The sequence below is a fragment of the Poromitra crassiceps genome (assembly GCF_964638095.1).
Source record: "Poromitra crassiceps genome assembly, chromosome: 9".
Lineage (NCBI taxonomy): Eukaryota > Metazoa > Chordata > Actinopteri > Beryciformes > Melamphaidae > Poromitra > Poromitra crassiceps.
In genome coordinates, this window is record NC_139630.1 from 57071538 (window position 1) to 57097407 (window position 25870).

The 25870-nt window shown below is 45.6% G+C and overlaps 1 protein-coding gene across 5 annotated transcripts in view; it reads left to right on the forward strand.

The window, feature by feature from the left end:
• The window catches only part of epha7 (eph receptor A7), a gene marked incomplete at its 3' end in the record, with an annotated part of 116644 nt that overhangs the window by 6294 nt on the left and 84480 nt on the right, over positions 1 to 25870 (forward strand). For all 5 annotated transcript variants that reach the window (XM_083642735.1, XM_083642738.1, XM_083642737.1 and 2 more), the window contains exon 4: positions 25481 to 25636. In XM_083642735.1, the coding sequence (XP_083498861.1) occupies positions 25481 to 25636 (156 nt within the window). The remainder of the gene's footprint in view (positions 1 to 25480; positions 25637 to 25870) is intronic.

A 25870-nucleotide genomic window follows, 5' to 3' on the forward strand; every position in this document is an offset into this window, starting at 1 on the left:
TGGTCATGCGTTTCATACACTTTCTGTAATAAAACATCTAAAAGCAAAAATCTTATCAGATGAGGCCCCCCTGAGACAAATCGTATCAAATGGGGGTCCAGGGTCTAATTTGTGTCAGTTAACCAAGCACACTCAATGATCAAAATTGAACTAACTTAGATAAGACAAGCATAGCAAAACGGTAGGCAAGAGCAGGATTTTAGCAAGACAAACAATCTAGCTATTCTACAGCCTAACCTACCCGGCAACCCCCACCCAGCCTTAGGCCCTAAATGCACCCAAGGAAAGACTCCCAAGATAAACCCTTAATAGGAAAAACGTGGAAGATAATAGAACTGTGATAATAATAGAGCAGCTAAAACAGTCTGGTAAGTTCAGAAATGACATCACTTTACTGTAATGCAGGAAAAGACAACACTTATGCCATATCACCATATTATGATATCCAGTCTCATATCTAGTCTCATATCTAGTCTCATATCACACTATCCATAATATACTATCAATATTTTGCCCAGCCCTGATGATGCACCTAGAAGATAGTCCTTAACTGGACTACCATTTTCAGTATCTGCAGGATCCTATGATCATAACATGGCGGCCTAGTGAAATATGAAGCAGGGGGTGGGGGTCCGTGCAGGTGGAGCAAGTGAGTTGAGCTGTCCGTCATGTCCTTTGAGCAGCCCCCTCTGTGACGTGCTGCTGTGATCCACTCATTCATCACCGTCACTCCTCTCCCTCCCCGTCTCTGTCTCTCTTTAACTCTTTGTGTGGCAATCTGTGGCCGTAAACGTCACTCTTCTCCTCCCCGCCGCACCGCACCGGCACCGCGCCGCACGCTCACTGCTCTCAGTGTAATGGCCATTGAAAAAGGCCAGTTGAAGTGTCCCGCAGTCTGCACGGAGGTTCAGTCTGCATGGAGGTTCAGTCTGCATGGAGGTTCAGTCTGCATGGAGGTTCAGCCTGCATGGAGGTTCAGTCTGCATGGAGGTTCAGTCTGCATGGAGGTTCAGTCTGCACGGAGGTTCAGTCTGCATGGAGGTTCAGTCTGCACGGAGGTTCAGTCTGCATGGAGGTTCAGTCTGCATGTAGGTTCAGTCTGCACGTGGGTTCAGTCTGCATGGAGGTTCAGTCTGCATGTAGGTTCAGTCTGCACGTGGGTTCAGTCTGCATGGAGGTTCAGTCTGCATGGAGGTTCAGTCTGCACGTGGGTTCAGTCTGCACGGAGGTTCAGTCTGCACTTCGCCATGGTGTCAAAATAGCGCCCATTCATTCACTGGTCCTGTTTGGCGGTGGCGGCTACTGGAGCTACTGGAGCCACTGAGTCGTCTCCGAGAGAGAGAGAGAGAGAGAGAGAGAGAGAGAGAGAGAGAGAGAGCCCTTGTGGACAGACATTGGTGTCTTTGTCTCGCTCAATCCCGGGAATGTATGTTGTCCAATTTTGATGCGTCTCGTCATTGTGGTAACTAAGTAACTCCTGCCTGAGAAAATGATTAACCGTTGACCCCAACTTTTTTCTTTTCCCTCCCGAAGGCAGACGCCTGTATCTGGGGGTAAACACGATAAAACATGCCTTATCTGGGCGCTATCGCTACATGCTAACAAGAGAATTAACGAGAGGATCCAGCATCCTGTAGACGGTGGCACCATCCATCTCGGCTGTCAGGGAGTCGGACAGAAGTTAGTCGGAGGCTGATTGATGAGCGCGCCCCCGAGGGAGCGGCCTATAGCAGTCGGGGTCTGACCGCAGCAACCAAGGTGTACGGAAGCCACCATGCGGCCCACGCCGGCCAGGGGGAAGGCTGCACTTAGCATTTCAAATGAGGCCAGGAAGCCAAGAGTCAGGAGGTCCTTATGCATCTTGACGCTGGCCTGATTGATAAGGTGTGAATTTAATACACCAAATGGCTGTCTTTTTACAAGCGCTCAGGAGCTTCATTATGCAAATGAGGGCTGCTGCACGCGGAATCCGCAGGAGAGACAAGTGGACCTAAATCACTCAAGATTGAAATAATTTGGTGATGGATGGTAGCTTGTCTTGTCACTGCCGGTGAATAGTATCCTTCTTCCACAGCCCAGGGCTTTTCCTGCTTGTTGTTTGGCCTGGCAGGTGGCAGTCACACACACAGATGGGCTGTTCTCTGCTCAGGATGTTACTACCAATATGGCTGACAGTTTCCCTGGGAAATAGATGACTTTGAGGAGGGTGTGGAGATAGACAGTGTAGGGCCTACAGACTCAGGGAGGAGGGTGTGGAGATAGACAGTGTAGGGCCTACAGACTCACACAAGAGATCAGCAATGCTTTGTGTATCATTTGGCTGATTGGAAAACCTGACAAACTAACTAAAATGCTTGATATCGAAAAAGATAAAAACACATATTCATTCTCCCTCAGTGATTTATGTTCATGTTGGTGTATGTAGGGCTGGGCTGCCTGTATACCCTCGATATTATATCAATATCATGAATGAGACTAGATGTCGTCTTAGATTTTGGATATCATAATATGGTGAGATGGCATAAGTGTTGTCTTTTCCTGGTTTTAAAGGCTATATTTCAGTAAAGTGATGTCATTTTCTGAACCGATCCGACTGTTCTAGCTCTTCTATTATTTGCCTTTAGTTTACCCACATTACTGATGATTATTTATCAAACAAATATTGTGTAAATATTTTGTAAAAGCACCAATCAGTCTTGTTTGAATAAAAGTGCTTGTGACATCTCACATGTGCATAATCCGAAATCAACAGTAGCCAAACGCCAATGGCAAGTAGATTTAGCATTTGGCTAGTAAATCCCTGAAGGCAATTGGCCACATGGCGAGTAGCAGTAGTATGAATGTTACTGTTAGTGATAGTATACTTACGTATACGTGACCCAAAAAGGCAATTTTTTATTTTGGCCGGTAAAAAAATATGCTTGGCCGGTGGATTTCTTTGAGTCAAAAAGTTAATTTGAGACCCTGCACATGTGTCTTTGACTTACAGCTGAACTTTAGCATATGGCCCAGCCCTAGTGTCTAGTCTATACTAGGGATGTTCATTTTGAAAAATTTCCATAATCGAAAATCGGGGAAAATTAGCGATCAATTATCGATTATCGATCATATTAACACGTTGAGTGCCAATGACGAGATATCTCGGCTTACAGGATCCAACCGTTGAGTGCCAAAGACGAGATATCTCGGCTTAAATTTATTTTTATTTTTTTTGACGGTGGGACATCGATCAACCCCTTTTACGTCTCCTATACCAATATTGGAGGAAGAGAATGTGTATAATCTATTTTACCGACCAGCTAAGTGGCGACAGTGCTCTCCAGACAGAGAGAACGGCGAGCAAAAACAGCCGCGGGAGAAAGCCATTCTCAAGGAAATAGCTGGGCGAAAACGCTTTCGATTTCACACACACACACAAACACACACACGCGCGCGCACACACACACACTCGAGTACCTTTGAGCATAAATAAGACCAGAATCGCAAAAGCTTCATCAAAGCTCTCAGCCGACACCCCAAGAAACGAACGAGCCCGTTTTACAGTAATCCAGACTTGCCCGAGAGCGGGCCGCGGAGCCAGCAGCAGCAGCACAGACGGAGGGAGGAGTTTGGAGACACACACACACACACACACACACACACACACACACACACACACACACACAAACACAATACAGTATACAGACTTGCCCAAGGGCACCCATAATCACAGGCACGTGAGGTGGTTCTAAAAATCCATTTATCTCAAAACTCTCTGAAAATCTCTGAAACCATGCTGTACTCAACGGCTAATATCTACATAACTACTAACTCTACAAACTAACTCTTTTAGACAGAGAAAGCACACATTCTATTAGTACTTTTGTGAACTTTGTGTTCACAAAGTCAAAGCAGAAAAGAATCCTCGGCTCTTGTAAAATGAGCCAGAATCCTCAAAAAAACCCTCTGGCAGAAGCTAACTACAGTATTGAAAAAAGGCTGGCAGTGAATGTGTTAATAATAATATTTTTTATTTTTTTATTTTTTTATTTTTTTTACAAAATGAATGCCTATGGCAGAAAATACGAAAGACAACATGTTCTCCTCAATTAACTCTTTATTTCAATGTGTCTCCTCTCCAACACTGCTGTCCCCGGCGCATGCCGGTGTGAATTCCCCATGTTTAAAACAGTTTTGTTGGCACAAAGGCCCGTGCCCAGCCAGAAAACTAGAGACTATATGAAGCTCCACCTCACGTTAGTCGGCTGTGCAATGGAGTGGGGCAAGGAGGAACGAATTCCACCCAAATCTAGTCCGCAAAAAAAAAAAAAAAAAAAATATATATATATATATATATATATATATATATATATATATATATATATATATATATATATATATATATTTTAATAATAACAAAATCGATAAGAATTCCACATGATTGATTCCATTCCTTAACGATCAATTATCGATTTTCGATAACTGAAGAACATCCCTAGTCTATACCTTCTGTGTTGTAGAGCACTCTCTGATTTTAACACACAGCTCTGGGAAGAAAGAGCAGCTTTTCTCACTGCTGAGCCATCCTTAGGACATTTTAAGCCCTGCTCTGGATAAGTGTGTGTGTGTGTGTGTGTGGGGGAGTGTGAAGTTATGTAATAAGTTATCGATCTTCCTCTTAAAGGAAGATTGAAGTGGAGCGCCGGCGGTCTGAAGCCTCCCACAGGGGGCGCTCCACCGACAACACGGCCCACCCTGCTGCCTGTTAAGGTGGCCAGACCCTCTGCCTCACAGTCACATATCACTTTCACCACCACCCCCTCCTTCCACCCACCCCCCCCTCACAACACTAGACACCCGACACACCCGCGCCCCCCTCACAACACTGAACACCCGACACATTGTCTTCTGACACAGAGTTCTCCTGTCTGATCACATCCCTCTCAAGCAGGTCAGCGCGGGCGAGCGACCACAAAAAACCCACATCTAGTGTGGCTGAAAAAGGGGGCGAGCTTAAGAACGGGGCGAGAGGTATGGAAGCAGGATCGATGGAGACGTCTGAACCTGTTAGTGCGAGTGGAGCTGAGGGCCGGCGCTCGGCGGGGAGGGGGGGGGGCTCTTTTGTCATGCAGAGAGAGAGGGGGGCGGGGCCACAGAGGTGACTCTTCTGGCCATCAGGGGTCAACTGCTGCCATCATCCATCTTCCGTCTTGACAGTGGCCTGTCAGGCCGGCCGCTCACGTTACTAAGCACCACCGGCAGGCCTCCATTGTGGGGCGGCGGCCGTCTGCAGCCATGTGTAAATGAAGTTAATATCCACTGACCTTATGCACGGCCAAATGCGGCCCCCGCTGTCACCTTGGAAATAACACTATCTGACACGCGAGGCACAAAGGTCTCCCCTTTTTTGGGGGCCGGTTAACAAAGTCGCCGGGCCCCGCATATCGCACCGTATGCCTTTGTTTTGCGTGCGAAGGAGGAATGTTTACTTGCATTCTGTCTATTCATGCGACGTAACGCAGGGCCTCAAATTTGGCCCCGGCAGGTCAGATTCCAGGACCTGTTTACTGATGACTGATAGCTCTCATGCGTTTTGCCCCCCCGCTGTTGACTTGAAATAACATGGAGCCAGAGGAGCGTAAGAGAACACCGTGCGCTTTGCTTTTGATGCTGAACTAGAGCCCGCTAATAGTGCTCGCCGAGCAAGGTGTGTGCCCCTACAACTGTTGAGTGGATTAGGCTTCAAAATCATCTGCTTTAAATTCATGTATGCATGAGTCCCTACCCTTAGCTTATGAAGACAGGTGAGGCGGGGGAGAAACCTATTACCTGTGAGCAGGCAGGCAGACACACACACACACACACACACACACGACAGTCTGTTGTCCTTATCAGGCACAATTCTCTAATATGCTTAGGTTGTGTGTTTTAGCCCCGCTTTTGATCCGTCATTATCTCCATAGGATATCTCTCAAATTGAAAAGCAGTCGGAGGAAATAATTAGTCGTGACGAGACTTTTCGTCCCTTTGCCTTTGCCACGTGTTTGACCTAAGCGTGTGGATCAGCGCGGTTCAATTTGTGACGATGACTTTGAGGCAAATCTCTTAACAGGCCGACCGACTATGGAAATGAGCCTCCCAGTGAAGGTTTTTTTTTTTGCTATGGAAAATGAAGCATTTGTATTTAATTTGACGTGTTGACAGTCCGTTGGGCTGCCACAGAAAGCTCGCCCGGCACCAGCCGACGCAAGTCCTCTCTGTATCCAAGGAAACATCTGACTCTTTTCTTTCATTTCTCATTTGGGACCGCAAGTGTATATTTAAAAGAGACATTGGATATGGAATTAAAATGAACTGTTTATTATAGATTGCCAAATCGCGATCTCAAATATTTGGTGTTCCTTGCATCCTCTAAGGAAAGAACTCTGGTTTGGTCTGTACTAATGAGAAGCAGAATCAACTCTCTGTGCTCATAACAAGGGGTTAGACGGAGGAAACGCAGCACACGGGGGAATGCAGCGACATATTGTTTGCGAGGCAGACGATGAGAAGGTCTACGCTGAGTTATTACCGTGGCGATATATTGTGTATTTTTGCAATTCAAAAAAGTAGCAGTCTCAACATTTCTCAACTTTCTGAGCCAAACCCAATCATTTGACCTGTTTACGTAGGTTTGCGTATTTATCGTGTTTGTTGATTGTGGTTGTGATTTGTCATGTGACCGACAGGAGAGTTGGGTGCTGCTCTCTGTTGATCGTCACTTCACAAATCCTGCCTAAACACTCACACCATCATAGTACTGTAGAACTACACACTTACACCATCATAGTACTGTAGAACTACACACTTACACCATCATAGTACTGTAGAACTAAACACTTACACCATCATAGTACTGTAGAACTACACACTTACACCATCATAGTACTGTAGAACTAAACACTTACACCATCATAGTACTGTAGAACTAAACACTTACACCATCATAGTACTGTAGAACTAAACACTTACACCATCATAGTACTGTAGAACTAAACACTTACACCATCATAGTACTGTAGAACTAAACACTTACACCATCATAGTACTGTAGAACTAAACACTTACACCATCATAGTACTGTAGAACTAAACACTTACACCATCATAGTACTGTAGAACTAAACACTTACACCATCATAGTACTGTAGAACTAAACACTTACACCATCATAGTACTGTAGAACTAAACACTTACACCATCATAGTACTGTAGAACTAAACACTTACACCATCATAGTACTGTAGAACTAAACACTTACACCATCATAGTACTGTAGAACTAAACACTTACACCATCATAGTACTGTAGAACTAAACACTTACACCATCATAGTACTGTAGAACTAAACACTTACACCATCATAGTACTGTAGAACTAAACACTTACACCATCATAGTACTGTAGAACTAAACACTTACACCACTTACACCATCATAGTACTGTAGAACTAAACACTTACACCATCATAGTACTGTAGAACTAAACACTTACACCATCATAGTACTGTAGAACTAAACACTTACACCATCATAGTACTGTAGAACTAAACACTTACACCATCATAGTACTGTAGAACTAAACACTTACACCACTTACACCATCATAGTACTGTAGAACTAAACACTTACACCATCATAGTACTGCAGAACTAAACACTTACACCATCATAGTACCTCAGAACTAAACACTTACACCATCATAGTACTGTATAACTAAACACTTACACCATCATACTGTAGTACTGTAGAACTAAACACTTACACCATCATAGTACTGTAGAACTAAACACTTACACCATCATAGTACTGTAGAACTAAACACTTACACCATCATAGTACTGTAGAACTAAACACTTACACCACTTACACCATCATAGTACTGTAGAACTAAACACTTACACCATCATAGTACTGCAGAACTAAACACTTACACCATCATAGTACTGCAGAACTAAACACTTACACCATCATAGTACTGTAGAACTAAACACTTACACCATCATACTGTAGTACTGTAGAACTAAACACTTACACCATCATAGTACTGTAGAACTAAACACTTACACCATCATAGTACTGTAGAACTACACACTTACACCATCATAGTACTGTAGAACTACACACTTACACCATCATAGTACTGTAGAACTAAACACTTACACCATCATAGTACTGTAGAACTAAACACTTACACCATCATAGTACTGTAGAACTAAACACTTACACCATCATAGTACTGTAGAACTAAACACTTACACCATCATAGTACTGTAGAACTAAACACTTACACCATCATAGTACTGTAGAACTAAACACTTACACCATCATAGTACTGTAGAACTAAACACTTACACCATCATAGTACTGTAGAACTAAACACTTACACCATCATAGTACTGTAGAACTAAACACTTACACCATCATAGTACTGTAGAACTAAACACTTACACCATCATAGTACTGTAGAACTAAACACTTACACCATCATACTGTAGTACTGTAGAACTAAACACTTACACCATCATACTGTAGTACTGTAGAACTAAACACTTACAGTGGCCTCAATAGCCCAGAATGCTTCCACCTTTTTGGAACTGTTCTCAGCAGCGTAAATACAACTGAAATACAACTGAAATACAACTGAAATACAACTCTCTCTCTTTGATGGCTGTGTTCTTTTTGTCATTTGAACGAGCAGGCACGGCATTGTTCTCCCTCCACTCACGTGTTTTCCCCACTGGAAAAACTTACTCTGCATAATCACAATTGCTCTCGTTCTCTCTCCACCTATAGGAACACAGCACATACTGTAGATCCCCATTTCTCTGGGGATTCGTCAAAAGTAGTGCTGGGCGATATGACTTCAAATCAGTATCACGATTATTTCAAACCTTTCCCTCAATTACGATTAATGAAAGATTATTTGATATGCTTTTTCTTTTTCCCTGACAAGGTCTTTATAGTGTAAATATGGATATGTTGGAGTCAGCTCCATGTCTTCCTCCTGGTGAATGGACGATGTGGAGGATCGGCTTTTGCACTTTTGTACTGAGCTCAAAACAAAACATGTGGCAACACGTGTTTTGTCGATACTGCGTTTATTTGGAAGACTATGACCGGACACACGTGTTCGTTCGTTGGCGTGGCTTTTATTTTGAAACGGGCCCCACTGGACGTTCCGCATCTCGCTGTGTCGTGTGGCTTGACAGTGGAGCGAGAGCAATTGATAGAGAGGAATCACAGAAGGAGTTTGTTGTCACGTTGCACAGATTGCGTTTAGACCTACCTAGCTAAGATCCCAACACAACGAACGCCTGAACGTCGTGGATTAACGTTAGTTGGACGTGACTGAACACGATGTAGTATTTTTAAGGGGACAGTTTGCACGCATTGGGGAAAGTATTAACCAAATTAACTGACGTGTCAAGATTAAGTCGGTTAGAGGTTCTAAACAATCGGTTTCGATGCATTTTCGGTTAATTGCCCAGCCCTAGTCACAAGTCACTCTGGGAAATGTAGGACACCACTTAACTGACAGTAGTCCGATGAGGCGGCGAGAGAGAAAGTAACTTTACAACGCTTCATCATCACAAAGTAACTGGTGGAACGCCTGGAGTGTCATAACCTGATGATGGATGGTCCTTCAGGAGCAGCCCGGCTCTCCTGGGCATCTGAGGGCAACGCGGTGGCTTTGTGTGTCGGGAGGCCACGGGGGCCACGGGGGCCAGGCCCTGCAGGGACCAGCGGCTGCTCTGACATTGTTCCAGCCTTTCTGTCACAGCGGTGGGCCCGGGGGGATTTGGGATGGGGGGATGGGGAGAGTAGTGGGGGCGGGGGCTGGGTCAGGAGGCTTGGTAGGCACTGGCACAATTCACAGATAATGCTTAGTTGCTGACTGGGGACATTTTCAGTGCTGATTTTGCTCGGGCTGCGGGGGGGCTTTTGGACCGGTGAGACCTTTGGACCTTCTGCTTTTATCCCTCAGAGAGCAGAGGCTGGTGTCTTCTGTGGAGAGCTCCTTTTTGAGCTTGACCACCTCCTCCATTAAAGGTAGCCGCCTGGCTGGCCTTCAGGGCCTGCTGTCACTCCCGTAACGTCGCTGCCATGCGAGTTAAATGAACTAAACAAAAGACGATTAGGCAGGGGACATTTTCCATGTCACTGACAATCCATTTCAGAAAGCTCACACCGCACGAGGAATTAAAGAAGCCTCTGGCCTCTTAGGAAGCAGACATACTTAGTGTGGGTAGAAGATACAGTTCCTGCTCAGGCAGAGTGAAGGAGACATACTTAGTGTGGGTAGAAGATACAGTTCCTGCTCAGGCAGAGTGAAGGAGACATACTTAGTTTGGGTAGAAGATACAGTTCCTGCTCAGGCAGAGTGAAGGAGACATACTTAGTGTGGGTAGAAGATACAGTTCCTGCTCAGGCAGAGTGAAGCAGACATACTTAGTGTGGGTAGAAGATACAGTTCCTGCTCAGGCAGAGTGAAGCAGACATACTTAGTGTGGGTAGAAGATACAGTTCCTGCTCAGGCAGAGTGAAGGAGACATACTTAGTGTGGGTAGAAGATACAGTTCCTGCTCAGGCAGAGTGAAGGAGACATACTTAGTGTGGGTAGAAGATACAGTTCCTGCTCAGGCAGAGTGAAGCAGACATACTTAGTGTGGGTAGAAGATACAGTTCCTGCTCAGACAGAGTGAAGGAGACATACTTAGTGTGGGTAGAAGATACAGTTCCTGCTCAGGCAGAGTGAAGGAGACATACTTAGTGTGGGTAGAAGATACAGTTCCTGCTCAGGCAGAGTGAAGGAGACATACTTAGTGTGGGTAGAAGATACAGTTCCTGCTCAGGCAGAGTGAAGGATACATACTTAGTGTGGGTAGAAGATACAGTTCCTGCTCAGGCAGAGTGAAGGAGACATACTTAGTGTGGGTAGAAGATACAGTTCCTGCTCAGGCAGAGTGAAGCAGACATACTTAGTGTGGGTAGAAGATACAGTTCCTGTTCAGGCAGAGTGAAGGAGACATACTTAGTGTGGGTAGAAGATACAGTTCCTGTTCAGGCAGAGTGAAGGAGACATACTTAGTGTGGGTAGAAGATACAGTTCCTGCTCAGGCAGAGTGAAGGAGACATACTTAGTGTGGGTAGAAGATACAGTTCCTGCTCAGGCAGAGTGAAGCAGACATACTTAGTGTGGGTAGAAGATACAGTTCCTGCTCAGGCAGAGTGAAGCAGACATACTTAGTTTGGGTAGAAGATACAGTTCCTGCTCAGGCAGAGTGAAGGAGACATACTTAGTGTGGGTAGAAGATACAGTTCCTGCTCAGGCAGAGTGAAGGAGACATACTTAGTGTGGGTAGAAGATACAGTTCCTGCTCAGACAGAGTGAAGGAGACATACTTAGTGTGGGTAGAAGATACAGTTCCTGCTCAGGCAGAGTGAAGGAGACATACTTAGTGTGGGTAGAAGATACAGTTCCTGCTCAGGCAGAGTGAAGCAGACATACTTAGTGTGGGTAGAAGATACAGTTCCTGTTCAGGCAGAGTGAAGGAGACATACTTAGTGTGGGTAGAAGATACAGTTCCTGTTCAGGCAGAGTGAAGGAGACATACTTAGTGTGGGTAGAAGATACAGTTCCTGCTCAGGCAGAGTGAAGCAGACATACTTAGTGTGGGTAGAAGATACAGTTCCTGCTCAGGCAGAGTGAAGGAGACATACTTAGTGTGGGTAGAAGATACAGTTCCTGCTCAGGCAGAGTGAAGGAGACATACTTAGTGTGGGTAGAAGATACAGTTCCTGCTCAGACAGAGTGAAGGAGACATACTTAGTGTGGGTAGAAGATACAGTTCCTGCTCAGGCAGAGTGAAGGAGACATACTTAGTGTGGGTAGAAGATACAGTTCCTGCTCAGGCAGAGTGAAGCAGACATACTTAGTGTGGGTAGAAGATACAGTTCCTGCTCAGGCAGAGTGAAGCAGACATACTTAGTGTGGGTAGAAGATACAGTTCCTGCTCAGGCAGAGTGAAGCAGACATACTTAGTTTGGGTAGAAGATACAGTTCCTGCTCAGGCAGAGTGAAGGAGACATACTTAGTGTGGGTAGAAGATACAGTTCCTGCTCAGGCACAGTGAAGGAGACATACTTAGTGTGGGTAGAAGATACAGTTCCTGCTCAGACAGAGTGAAGGAGACATACTTAGTGTGGGTAGAAGATACAGTTTCTGCTCAGGCAGAGTGAAGCAGACATACTTAGTGTGGGTAGAAGATACAGTTCCTGCTCAGGCAGAGTGAAGCAGACATACTTAGTGTGGGTAGAAGATACAGTTCCTGCTCAGGCAGAGTGAAGCAGACATACTTAGTGTGGGTAGAAGATACAGTTCCTGCTCAGGCAGAGTGAAGCAGACATACTTAGTGTGGGTAGAAGATACAGTTCCTGCTCAGGCAGAGTGAAGGAGACATACTTAGTGTGGGTAGAAGATACAGTTCCTGCTCAGGCAGAGTGAAGCAGACATACTTAGTGTGGGTAGAAGATACAGTTCCTGCTCAGGCAGAGTGAAGCAGACATACTTAGTGTGGGTAGAAGATACAGTTCCTGCTCAGGCAGAGTGAAGGAGACATACTTAGTGTGGGTAGAAGATACAGTTCCTGCTCAGGCAGAGTGAAGCAGACATACTTAGTGTGGGTAGAAGATACAGTTCCTGCTCAGGCAGAGTGAAGCAGACATACTTAGTGTGGGTAGAAGATACAGTTCCTGCTCAGGCAGAGTGAAGGAGACATACTTAGTGTGGGTAGAAGATACAGTTCCTGCTCAGGCAGAGTGAAGGAGACATACTTAGTGTCGGTAGAAGATACAGTTCCTGCTCAGGCAGAGTGAAGCAGACATACTTAGTGTGGGTAGAAGATACAGTTCCTGCTCAGGCAGAGTGAAGCAGACATACTTAGTGTGGGTAGAAGATACAGTTCCTGCTCAGGCAGAGTGAAGGAGACATACTTAGTGTGGGTAGAAGATACAGTTCCTGCTCAGGCAGAGTGAAGCAGACATACTTAGTGTGGGTAGAAGATACAGTTCCTGCTCAGGCAGAGTGAAGGAGACATACTTAGTGTGGGTAGAAGATACAGTTCCTGCTCAGGCAGAGTGAAGGAGACATACTTAGTGTGGGTAGAAGATACAGTTCCTGCTCAGGCAGAGTGAAGCAGACATACTTAGTGTGGGTAGAAGATACAGTTCCTGCTCAGGCAGAGTGAAGCAGACATACTTAGTGTGGGTAGAAGATACAGTTCCTGCTCAGGCAGAGTGAAGGAGACATACTTAGTGTGGGTAGAAGATACAGTTCCTGCTCAGGCAGAGTGAAGCAGACATACTTAGTGTGGGTAGAAGATACAGTTCCTGCTCAGGCAGAGTGAAGCAGACATACTTAGTGTGGGTAGAAGATACAGTTCCTGCTCAGGCAGAGTGAAGGAGACATACTTAGTGTGGATAGAAGATACAGTTCCTGCTCAGGCAGAGTGAAGCAGACATACTTAGTGTGGGTAGAAGATACAGTTCCTGTTCAGGCAGAGTGAAGCAGACATACTTAGTGTGGATAGAAGATACAGTTCCTGCTCAGGCAGAGTGAAGGAGACATACTTAGTGTGGATAGAAGATACAGTTCCTGCTCAGGCAGAGTGAAGCAGACATACTTAGTGTGGGTAGAAGATAAAGTTCCTGCTCAGGCAGAGTGAAGCAGACATACTTAGTGTGGATAGAAGATACAGTTCCTGCTCAGGCAGAGTGAAGCAGACATACTTAGTGTGGGTAGAAGATACAGTTCCTGCTCAGGCAGAGTGAAGCAGACATACTTAGTGTGGGTAGAAGATACAGTTCCTGCTCAGGCAGAGTGAGAGGCTATAAAAGATGCACCGATGTAATGGATTTATTCGCAAAATGCCCTCTTCATTTTCCACCCCCAAATCCGCGCAGTAAATCAGCCAGCGAGCCGAAAGAGGAAACAGGTGTTCAAGTTTGTTGTTTGTAATTTGTATTGCTGTCAGCTGCGGCTCGAATGCGGCAGAAGCAGTTGTCTTTCGGAGGGAGATCATATTATATTCTCAGATTTTCTCCTGCCTCGTTCGCTCATAACCTCAGCAGATGCGCTGAAGACCTCGGCTCTGTGGTTTTTAACACTTTGGACTTTTTGACATTGTGATAAGTTCAAGTTCAAGTTAGTTGTCTCATAGTGAGGATAACATGCCGGAGCAAACAAAAATATCACGGTCGAGGGTGGGCAGTATTCTCACTTATACTATAATTACACAGATATTATAATTCCCTGCCAATGTGAGTTCAATTGACTCATTTTGAAACATGAAAAACAAGATTTTTTTTTAATGTGGCCCAGATGATGTGTTAATTATGTTGCTAATAAATTCCAAATTGGCCTACTTTTATGGCAAACTGAGAGTACTATTGACGGGCTGTAGCATGAGTTATATCTTTCTATGAGATATAATTTGAGTCTAAGTTAATCAGTAGCTGGCTTTGATCTTTGGGCACTTCCTGAGGGTTTTCCCTGCTTGGAGGGCAAAGCTGCGTGCCCTCCAACACCGTGTAAGGCAATGCTAATCTTCTCTTTGTTTCTCATGGAAAAGCTACTTATCTGCCGCTAAGCACAGGTACCTCCGATGAATGGGCCGGTTGTCTTGCATGTGTGGAGGGTAGCACCAGCAGGCAGACGGAGCCATTCCAAGTATGTGTGGGGTGGAGCGAGAATCCTGCTAAAATTACGACATCGGATTCTTTTAACCATTTAGGGCTGATCTTTCGTAGGCTCCTTAAATCCCACTTGCACATTGTAGCCGTGTTCTTCTCGCCTCCGCTTCATGTGCAGGAGGTGTAGGTGTTTGGAATGAGCTTGTTTGGAGGTGCTGCTCTGACACTGAAACTCTATCTGGGTTCCTGCTAAGAGGTTTCCAGCCGGGCTTCAGTTCTTTCCTCCTCTTTGTGTGCTCTCTCTGCCACACTGTGTCCAGGAGCTGGGTCGGCGCCGTGCCTCTCTTAGGTGGGAGATTAACGCGTCTGCGGGGGCCAAAGCCCAGCTGTTCACCTCCTCGTGCTTTATTGAGAGAAAAGAGGAGCTTTGGACGGGTGTGTGGCTGTGTGCAGCGGGCTGCGTTAGAGACGGGTGTGTGTGGCTGTGTGCAGCGGGCTGCGTTAGATGGAGAGGAATGCTAAGAAAACACCTGCGGCTTTGCTGCCTGTGTTACTCCTGTGATCAGTCAAACCCAAGCAAAACATGTTTGAAGAGAGATACACGAATAATTACTCTTTGCCATAATAAACATTTTGAGCAAAGAAGCTGTTTCATCATCCCGCTGATGTGCAGCCAGAATGTCAGCAGCAGTTTAGACAGTGTCGGGGGAAACTGCTTAGATCTGTAGTTGACTGAAGTAATAGCTACTTCCCAATTAAATGTAGTTCAACTACATAATTAAGTATATTATTAGTAATTATATAATTCATAATTATTAATTATATAAGTAACTACATATTAATAACGGCTCTCAAAAAAATGTAGCTTGTCAAATTAAAACTACTTTCAAAAAGTAGTTCAACTAACCGACATCACAGGAAACGATCACAATCTGAGTCTGGACTCTGATTATTGTTGCATGAGGTTAGGTACCACTGATCTGACACTTGAGTCAAGTGTAGGTGTGTTTGGTTTATGGACTAGGGCACGCCAGTCGTCACATAGGCAGCCCAGGATGTGTTTTAAGGAGTGGATAGGGGGCAGTTGTTGAGGTGGAATCAGGAAAAGGCACAATTTTCTAGGGAAATGAATAGTATTCGATCGCAGACATCGATGATTTTAATCAAATAGCCGGTGATTGTCATTAAATAACAACCGTGGCATTGTGCCGTATTGTATGGCAAAACAATATCATGAGAATACTATGAATATGTAGTTTGTAATTACCGACCTAAACTACATGACCCAAAGTAGTTCACTACTGAAAATGCTACTGCGATTTGAATGTACCGGTAGTTAAACTACCACCCAACTACTGCAAATTGTAATGTCGCTACTCCCCAACACTGAGTTCAGAATCAGAGGTAGCTGCACCGTCTGACATACATACATAGTAACTGTATGAGAAAACAACACAGCAAGCACTGTGTAGCAAGCTAAATACATAAATCATGTATTCCTTTAAGGTGTAAAGCCACATCACCCGCAACGATAAAACAAACTCAGCGCTGCTTTCTGTTTTTTCAAGTAATAGAAATATATTCAGCCACGATTTGGCCCAGGTCCACCTGCATCTCTGTGAGATTACTCACAAGATAGACTGCCTCCTACAGGGCAGGGGAAACCACCGCAGGCTTTACTCCATCAAAGAGATGCATCAAATGCAGGCAAACACAGCTTGATGGATGTCCACTCCACACACAGGCCTACTATGGTATTTATTACTATATTATTATGCTATAGTATTTATTACTATAGTATTATGCTATAGTATTTATTACTATAGTATTATACTATAGTATTTATTACTATAGTATTATACTATAGTATTTATTACTATAATATCTATTGAGGCGAGAACACAAAGTCACATGTCATCAGAGCAACACGCGCGCGCTCCCTTTAGGCTACATGAACGCATTGGAAATGAGCTAGTGTGAGAGCTATTGACAGGCCATAATGGCAGGTCACGCATGCTCCTCATCGTACGCCCTGAAAGTCAAACCAAAAGACATAAACAGAGAGTGGGGCTTTTTTAAATAGTCTTTCATGCTTGTCTGAACATCTAGCGACACACAGGGAATTTTGGAATTGCTGACAGAGGATGTTTGTGGCAGTTCACCATTGAGTTAACAGTCTAATGGGATCGATCAAACAACAAGTTGGAGGAGAGAAAATGCGGTAGGTTTTCGAGGCCACCTCAGCAGCACCACCTCAGCAGCACCACCTCAGCAGCACCACCTCAGCAGCACCACCTCAGCAGCACTGGATGTGGAAATCAAGCAGATGGAGGACGAGACCCCGGGGGGAAAAACATTCTCATTGAAAACCACAGACGTCGTCAGGCTTCCCCCGTCATACCGCGCGCCGCTGTGTTTATAGTCGATATTTATAAAGACGTTCCCCCCCTATCGGCCACGGCGACTGTTTAAAGGGAAAAGCAGTGGTGTTTTTTGAAATAAGAAAATAAACTGTTTCCTTTATCGCGCTTGACCCGTTCCACCTGGCATCCATCAGCGGGCGGGGGCCTGCACGTCGGGCCTGTCGGCCGCTCTCTCTCCCCCTGCCTCTTTTATCACTCTAATGGGGTGCTATCTCCAGGCTGCTCTCCCCGGGTTCTCCTCCGCTCGCTGCAGCCCGTGCATTCTTTCCACATCCATCGCCACACACGACACGACGCGGGCGGATCTAACACATAATCAGGCCGGACGGGAGGGCGGCCGGGGGGGAGGAGAGGCTCTGACAGGGCTCATCATGGCGGGGGCCGTGGAGACACCAAGGTTCCAGCTCTCCTCTCTCAGTCTCAACAGAGAGCAGTTTCCCACACTGAGGTGGCTTTGAAACGGCCACTGCAGCGCATGGAGACAGATGGGGGGGAAACTCAATCTTTCACATGGCCTGTTGGTACCCTGCAGTCCCCTCTACCCCTCAGGAGTCATGGCCTGTTGGTACCCTGCAGTCCCCTCTACCCTCAGGAGTCATATGGCCTGTTGGTACCCTGCAGTCCCCTCTACCCCTCAGGAGTCACATGGCCTGTTGGTACCCTGCAGTCCCCTCTACCCCTCAGGAGTCATGGCCTGTTGGTACCCTGCAGTCCCCTCTACCCTCAGGAGTCACATGGCCTGTTGGTACCCTGCAGTCCCCTCTACCCTCAGGAGTCACATGGCCTGTTGGTACCCTGCAGGCCCCTCTACCCCTCAGGAGTCACATGGCCTGTTGGTACCCTGCAGTCCCCTCTACCCTCAGGAGTCACATGGCCTGTTGGTACCCTGCAGTCCCCTCTACCCCTCAGGAGTCATATGGCCTGTTGGTACCCTGCAGTCCCCTCTACCCCTCAGGAGTCATATGGCCTGTTGGTACCCTGCAGTCCCCTCTACCCCTCAGGAGTCACATGGCCTGTTGGTACCCTGCAGTCCCCTCTACCCCTCAGGAGTCACATGGCCTGTTGGTACCCTGCAGTCCCCTCTACCCTCAGGAGTCACATGGCCTGTTGGTACCCTGCAGGCCCCTCTACCCCTCAGGAGTCACATGGCCTGTTGGTACCCTGCAGTCCCCTCTACCCTCAGGAGTCACATGGCCTGTTGGTACCCTGCAGTCCCCTCTACCCCTCAGGAGTCATATGGCCTGTTGGTACCCTGCAGTCCCCTCTACCCTCAGGAGTCATATGGCCTGTTGGTACCCTGCAGTCCCCTCTACCCTCAGGAGTCACATGGCCTGTTGGTACCCTGCAGTCCCCTCTACCCCTCAGGAGTCATATGGCCTGTTGGTACCCTGCAGTCCCCTCTACCCCTCAGGAGTCATATGGCCTGTTGGTACCCTGCAGTCCCCTCTACCCCTCAGGAGTCATATGGCCTGTTGGTACCCTGCAGTCCCCTCTACCCCTCAGGAGTCATATGGCCTGTTGGTACCCTGCAGTCCCCTCTACCCCTCAGGAGTCACATGGCCTGTTGGTACCCTGCAGTCCCCTCTACCCCTCAGGAGTCACATGGCCTGTTGGTACCCTGCAGTCCCCTCTACCCCTCAGGAGTCACATGGCTTGTTGGTACCCTGCAGTCCCTCTACCCCTCAGGAGTCACATGGCCTGTTGGTACCCTGCAGTCCCCTCTACCCCTCAGGAGTCATGGCCTGTTGGTACCCAGCAGTCCCCTCTACCCTCAGGAGTCATGGCCTGTTGGTACCCTGCAGTCCCCTCTACCCCTCAGGAATCACACGGATAGGAACCTTGATTGGATTTGAGGCGTTTGTGAGCGAGCAGGGAAGCTTGTTTTCCTGTGTCTGCGACTCGATTCGCGGTGGGTATCGTTGAAAAAATTACAATACAAGTACTGATACCATAGAGTACTTGGTAGTGGGCCAATCACACCCCGCATTAAATCGAAGAACGCTTGCCATGATTGGCTGCGAGCAAAACCATACAAATAGCCTTTTTTTTTTTTTTTTTCTGTTTACAAAAAGGATTGGATGCAGGTATTGTTGGACTGGAGAAGTTTGAATATTATTATGAGAGTACATTATATTATTATGAGAGTACATTATATTATTATGAGAGTACATTATATTATTATGAGAGTACATTATATTATTATGAGAGTACATTATATTATTATGAGAGTACATTATATTATTATGAGAGTGCAGTATATTATTATGAGAGTACATTATATTATTATGAGAGTACAGTATATTATTATGAGAGTACATTATATTATTATGAGAGTACATTATATTATTATGAGAGTACATTATATTATTATGAGAGTACATTATATTATTATGAGAGTACAGTATATTATTATTAGAGTACAGTATATTATTATGAGAGTACATTATATTATTATTATGAGAGTACATTATATTATTATGAGAGTACAGTATATTATTATGAGAGTACAGTATATTATTATGAGAGTACATTATATTATTATGAGAGTACAGTATATTATTATGAGAGTACATTATATTATTATGAGAGTACATTATATTATTATGAGAGTACAGTATATTATTATGAGAGTACAGTATATTATTATGAGAGTACAGTATATATTATTATGAGAGTACATTATATTATTATGAGAGTACAGTATATTATTATGAGAGTACAGTATATTATTATGAGAGTACAGTATATTATTATGAGAGTACATTATATTATTATGAGAGTACAGTATATTATTATGAGAGTACATTATATTATTATGAGAGTACATTATATTATTATGAGAGTACATTATATTATTATGAGAGTACATTATATTATTATGAGAGTACAGTATATTATTATTATGAGAGTACATTATATTATTATGAGAGTACAGTACATGGATGCCCTGTGCACAGCCGTGCCACTAACCCAGGGTGCAGCTAGAGCAGCATTCAGGAACAAGTAATCCAGCGCACAGCAGGCGTGTGAGATCCACTTTTTAATTACATTTAATTAATTCATGTTCACCCCAAAATTTTACATGAATCAAATTAAAAAGTCAATCTAACTCTCCTGGTGTGGTTATTATTATTATTATTATGTGGTTATTATTGGTACTGACATTTCAATACTACTTGATACTGGGTTATTTCAGTCAATACCTTAAAGTAGTGGTTCTCAAAGTGGGGTCCGGGGACCCGCAGGGGTCCTTGAGGTGGTTCCAGGGGGTCCCCAGCAAAAAGGGGAATAATTTATTTTCACTACAATTCCATCCATAAGTAACACAATGACTGAATGTGTGACTATCTTGGTCATGGGTTTCATGCACCTTCTGAAATAAAACGCAACAAAAAAAGCAAAAATCTTATCAGATGGGGGACCCTGGCTGGGACAAAATCTTATCAAATGGGTGGTGTAATCTGTGCCAGTTTAGGGGTCCTTGATGTGAAAACGTTTGAGAATCACTGCCTTGAGGGTATCAGAGTACTGATACCCAGCCCTGGACTCCACGAAAACGCCGATAGGGAGATTCTTCTGAAATCCGATTGGTCAGCAAAGGGGGCAAGATTAACCGAGGTGAAAAAAGAAACCCAAGTGTCATGGCGTCCCACCCAGACGAGGGAAATAATGATCTTCTATTCTGGCCCGGGGAAGGGGATATGTCAGCAAGAGGTCACTGGCGCTCGCCCTCGCGCTCTGTCCCTCATCCACAGTGTCACGCGTCCCCGCCGCCAAAGCGTGAGAGCGCTTGGACGTAATTCAAGAATGCTAAGGAGCTTGGCTCGGAGGAAAAAGAAATAAACCGGTATCTTAGAAAAAGACAGAAATCCATTTTTCCTTTTTTCGCCATGCGTGTGTGTGTGTCTGCGTAAGATAAGAGCCCTCTCTCTCTCTGTCTCGCTCTCTGTCCCAAAGCGCGCTGTGATCCAGATGTTACAGTCACAGGCAGAGTGTTTGACTATCTCTATCCCGAGGAGGACCTCTTCTTTCACTCACTCACTCTTCTTCCCTCTGTATAAAACTGCTGACTGCAGCCCGTTTCTCCCCCCGCCGTCGCCCCCCCTCCATCGCTGAATGAAAGTGCTTGACCACTGGAAGGGAAATTACAGATGGCTGCCGAGGAGCCGGGTGGAATGTAAGACTTGTATTTCTTTCCTCCCTCTCTGCTTAACCTCAACCCGCTTCTCTGAGGACGGGCTAATTTCTCCGTGTGGGTAAATGAGGTGCTTGTTGTGTCTGTGTGCGCTGGGCTTTTTTCTAAGTGGGGCCTGTGTCAACAAGCACACAAGCCATTAGTCGGCCTTTATCCGCTCGCCAGAAGAAGACCAGACTTACAGAAATAGTTCCTTTTTCAAGTAGTCGCCGGCCGTGCGCGTGATCCTCACCCAGTAATTACCTGCTCTCTAAGTGCTTGTGTCAAATTAGTGCAAGTTGTGAACTGGCAGGAGGCTTGAACACATAGCTTTAACGTTCTTGTGTGTACGGCCGGAACATATATCTACATTACATCGATATGGTGATATGAGACTAGATGTCGTCTGAGATTTTTGGATATCGTAATATCGGGATATGGTGTTGTCTTTTCCTGTTTTTTTTTAAGGCTGCAATGCAGTAAAGTGAAGTAATGTCATTTTCTGAACTTACCAGACTGTTGCTGTTCTATTATTTATTATTTGTCTTTATATCCACGTTACTGATGATCATTTTTCAAAAATCTCATCGTGTAAATATTTTGTGAAAGCACCAAACCCGGTCTTTGAATTTTATTTTGATCACAGTTTTGTTTTAATCAAAGTGCTTGTGACATCTCACATGTGGCTTTGACTTACAACTTAGCCCACTTAGGCTACAATCTAGCTCACTTCGTATAAAATACCGAGATATATATTGTGAATCGCCATTCGGCCTAAAAATACAGAGATATGATCTTTGGTCCGTATCGCCCAGCCCTACTTACAGTACATGTCGGTATTTGTCAGTTATGTCAGTTAAGGAGGCTAGACCTGCTATAATCGCTTCATAGATATTTTCATTTGGGTGGGGAAAGCATTGCCGACAAAGAGCCGATCACTCACTATCATGAAATCCCCCCCCTAGCGTTTCGGCATCTCAGAGTAGAGAGCGAGTCTTTCCAGCATCTGGAGGACGGAGTGGGACACGCCAGCGGTGTGTGTGTGCGCGCCAGCGGTGTGTGTGTGCGCGCCAGCGGTGTGTGTGTGTGCGCGCCAGCGGTGTGTGTGTGCACGCCAGCGGTGTGTGCGCGCCGCTGGGACAGGAATGCTGGGCCGGGATGGGTGTGTTTGTACTTGTCACTCAGTGCACTGCCAGTGGTGGGAAGAGGAGGAGAGGATGAGGACAGGACGGCAGCTGCTGGAATACTTATCTTAGCCATGTCATGCAGGCATTTGACTTTTTCAGGTCTAATTTGACGCTTTGTTGCCTCTGTAAACATTTCCGGGGTGCTGGAGCCAGTCAGACACATTGATCAACACAGGGGCTGTCACCCAAAACCCCTGCAAAATAAACGCTGTTGTGTGCACAGACTCTTCAAGTTCAAGTTGTGTTGACTATTAAAGAAGCCCTCCCATCCCGGGGGTCGTCTCAATCTGGGCTGTGGATCCTCCCATCCAGCTGGGGGCAGTAGCGGACCGGAGATAGCCCCCCCCTCGCCCCTCCGGTCCACGCTGGGCTCTCCTCCTCCCAGCGCAGCACACTGGCCACCCAGCAGACGAGCTCTCTGGAAGCCAGAAGGCAAACAGACATGTGGGCTTATCAGAATGTTTAAACAGTCTTGCATGGTGGGAGAACGCAGCCTCTTAAAACGGCGTCTGGACAATCTTTAACAAGCCGGTGCAGAGAGAGCCGTTTGTCAGTGTCGTTATCAACACAGGCATCCATTGGGGAATATTTACTTTGACCCATATCAGATACGGCAACGAGACGCGCGTTACTCTGGTGTTTGTCCATTGCTATCTCTGATCAGCACTGTACTGTCAGTAAGAACAGCTAAATATGAGCAGACTCCCACTGTGTGTGTTTTGGGCCCGTCAGCGTTCAGGACCGCGCTGCGCCGCGCAGCGCCGCGCGCTAGCAGGCAGCCTCGTCGCTCTGTTTTCAATTACCAGCTCGCACAGGTAAAGAAAGATTAGAGATCAAATCGTGTCTTTTTCCTCCTGGAAAAAAAAGCTCTTGTTTCACAAGGCCGGTGCGGTCCGAGAAATGGAGAATGACAGTACTTTGATGTGAGCTGGAATGGGGAAACCCAGCCAGCGCCTCGGCCCGTCTCTCCATGCTGCTGTGGAAGTGTTCAGATGAGGAAACTGGGGTTCCTCCAGCCTTCTTATTCCAGAGCTGTCATACAGCTATAGGCCAATAGCTTTGGATCGCAGGGAGAAAACGCCTAACAGAGATCTGAAAAACTGGCAAAGCTAGTATGAAACTCATTGCTCATTTCCACAGCGGCTCATGAAAAATGCATCTCCAGTATAATCTGATGGTTTTTATGCAGACATTTTCACAGAACTATAGATTTCCCACAGATTGTTGAAGAAATCGTGTTGGCCTAGATTGCAGTTTTTCACCCGGGCTTAGCTCGGGTTCTCCACACACAGCGGGTCTTAGCTCAGGTTCTCCACACACAGCGGATCACTGTGGATTATTTCAAGCACCGAGGCAGAGAAAGAGACCCGAAATAGAAGTTTTAATCTTTCACTAATACTAATACTAATACTAATACATGAACTTGACCAACACGTGTGATTCACAATGCTGCTCCTATGAATCACTGTATTTGTTGTGCTGTTTACTTCTTGCCGTTTGCATTCCTTCTGCTTTTGGTCGACAGTTTTGCCTTGATGGCACTTTGTCAATCTGTTGATTGGCTCTCTTGGGACACAGCAATTGTGTGTGATTTTAGTGAGTTCAAATCAAGGTCGTAATTATTATAGGATTATTTGACCACACAGGTAGTGCTGCTTATGGTGGAGTGGAGATTATTCCTCCATTTTGATTTCTTGCTGATACTCATCATGTTCACCTACAGATGTTACCTGTCTCAAATACCTTATTGCCACAGAAGTACTGCCGCAGGGCTCGCGTCGCGGTAATGACTGGATAATCTCCATGTGTTTGTGTACCAGTAAGAGTCCAACAATATGTTCCATGAAAGCTGACAATCCACAGATTGCGTTGATATTGGTCTTATCACTCTACGACCAAAACTCACTGAACCGAAGAACAACACTTGCGGTGGCAATGGTGTACTTTGAAACCGCTAACGTGTTGTATTTTGTCAAAGGTAAGAACTTATGGTTTGGTCAAAGTCTGTGTTTTTTACAAGCTCACTCCTCCCTGTGTATCTATTTCACTACTCTGCTGAACAGCTTTCCTTTGAAGAAACGGGACTAGGTCATAAACAAGCTGGACTTCTTTACCAGCATGAGCTCATCAGAATTCAAACAGTCTTGTTATTTTTCTCTCAAGGGGAGACGTCATCTCTCCCAGGGCGAAGGCTTCCACGGGATATTTATCTTGTCTGTTTGATACCTCAAAACGTTATGAACGGACTTGCATGAAACTTAGTAGAAAAGTAGGTCATGTGACCAACGTGACCAATCACTTAAAGGAGGCTAACTTCCAAACGGATTCAAGCAAAACACCCCGAATCTTTTGTGGGAAGGTTATAGCGGAGTGGTGATGTGTTCTCAAGAGGTTTGTCTCAGCTCGCTGATGGAGCCTGAGGGGCAGGCTGATCCAACACACTCACAGCTTTGAGATGTGAACATGCTCCTCATGACGGTGTGTCCTGTCATGCCCTGCTCCTCATGATGGGAACTCTTACTCAAGTGTGAACCTGAAGCCGCTGTGTTCGCACACAGGCTAATGTGCTAACGTGCTAATAATGATTTCTATATTCCTGCTGTCATGAACGTTGGAGGCAGCAGTGGAATCTATATAGGGGAAGCTTTCCAAAGCCATTTTCAGCACAAATTTCAACTCGTTTTGCTAAACGTGCACTTTAAGTTTTGTGATTGTTTTTCTCTATTGATTCTACTATTGATGTGACCGCTACGCTGCATACTTGCACCAAGTCAAATTCCTCCTTTTGTAATCTGATTACTTACTGCGGCTCTTAAAGTGAACCTGAATCTGAAATCAGGAAGTGACAAATTGTAAAATGTTGACAACTGTATCTGGAGCACGGGTGATTTCATTATGTCACATGAATGTGGTTGAGGGGGTAATTCATGAATTACATGAATCCTCCTCCTCTCTTCCTCATGTTTGTTGTCTTCTCCTTCCACAGCGTGCGGTCGTGGCTTCTACAAGTCTTCCTCCCAGGACCTGCAGTGCTCGCGCTGTCCGGCGCACAGCTACAACGACCGCGAGGGCTCCTGGCGCTGCGACTGCGAGGACGGCTACTACCGCGCGCTGTCCGACCCGCCGTCTGTGGCCTGCACCAGTAAGTAGCCTTACCTACCTAACCCTAACCCTGCACCAGTAAGTAGCCTTACCTACCTAACCCTAACCCTAACCCTAACCCTAACCCTGCACCAGTAAGTAGCCTAAAGGGTGGACACAGGACGGGACAGCCCCGCTACCAGGATGTGCATTTAAAACACAGGAAAACAAACTCGACCCGCGCCAGAGACCCCCAATCTGCAGCGGTCTCTGGAGTCGCAGCAGTGCCCCCCTG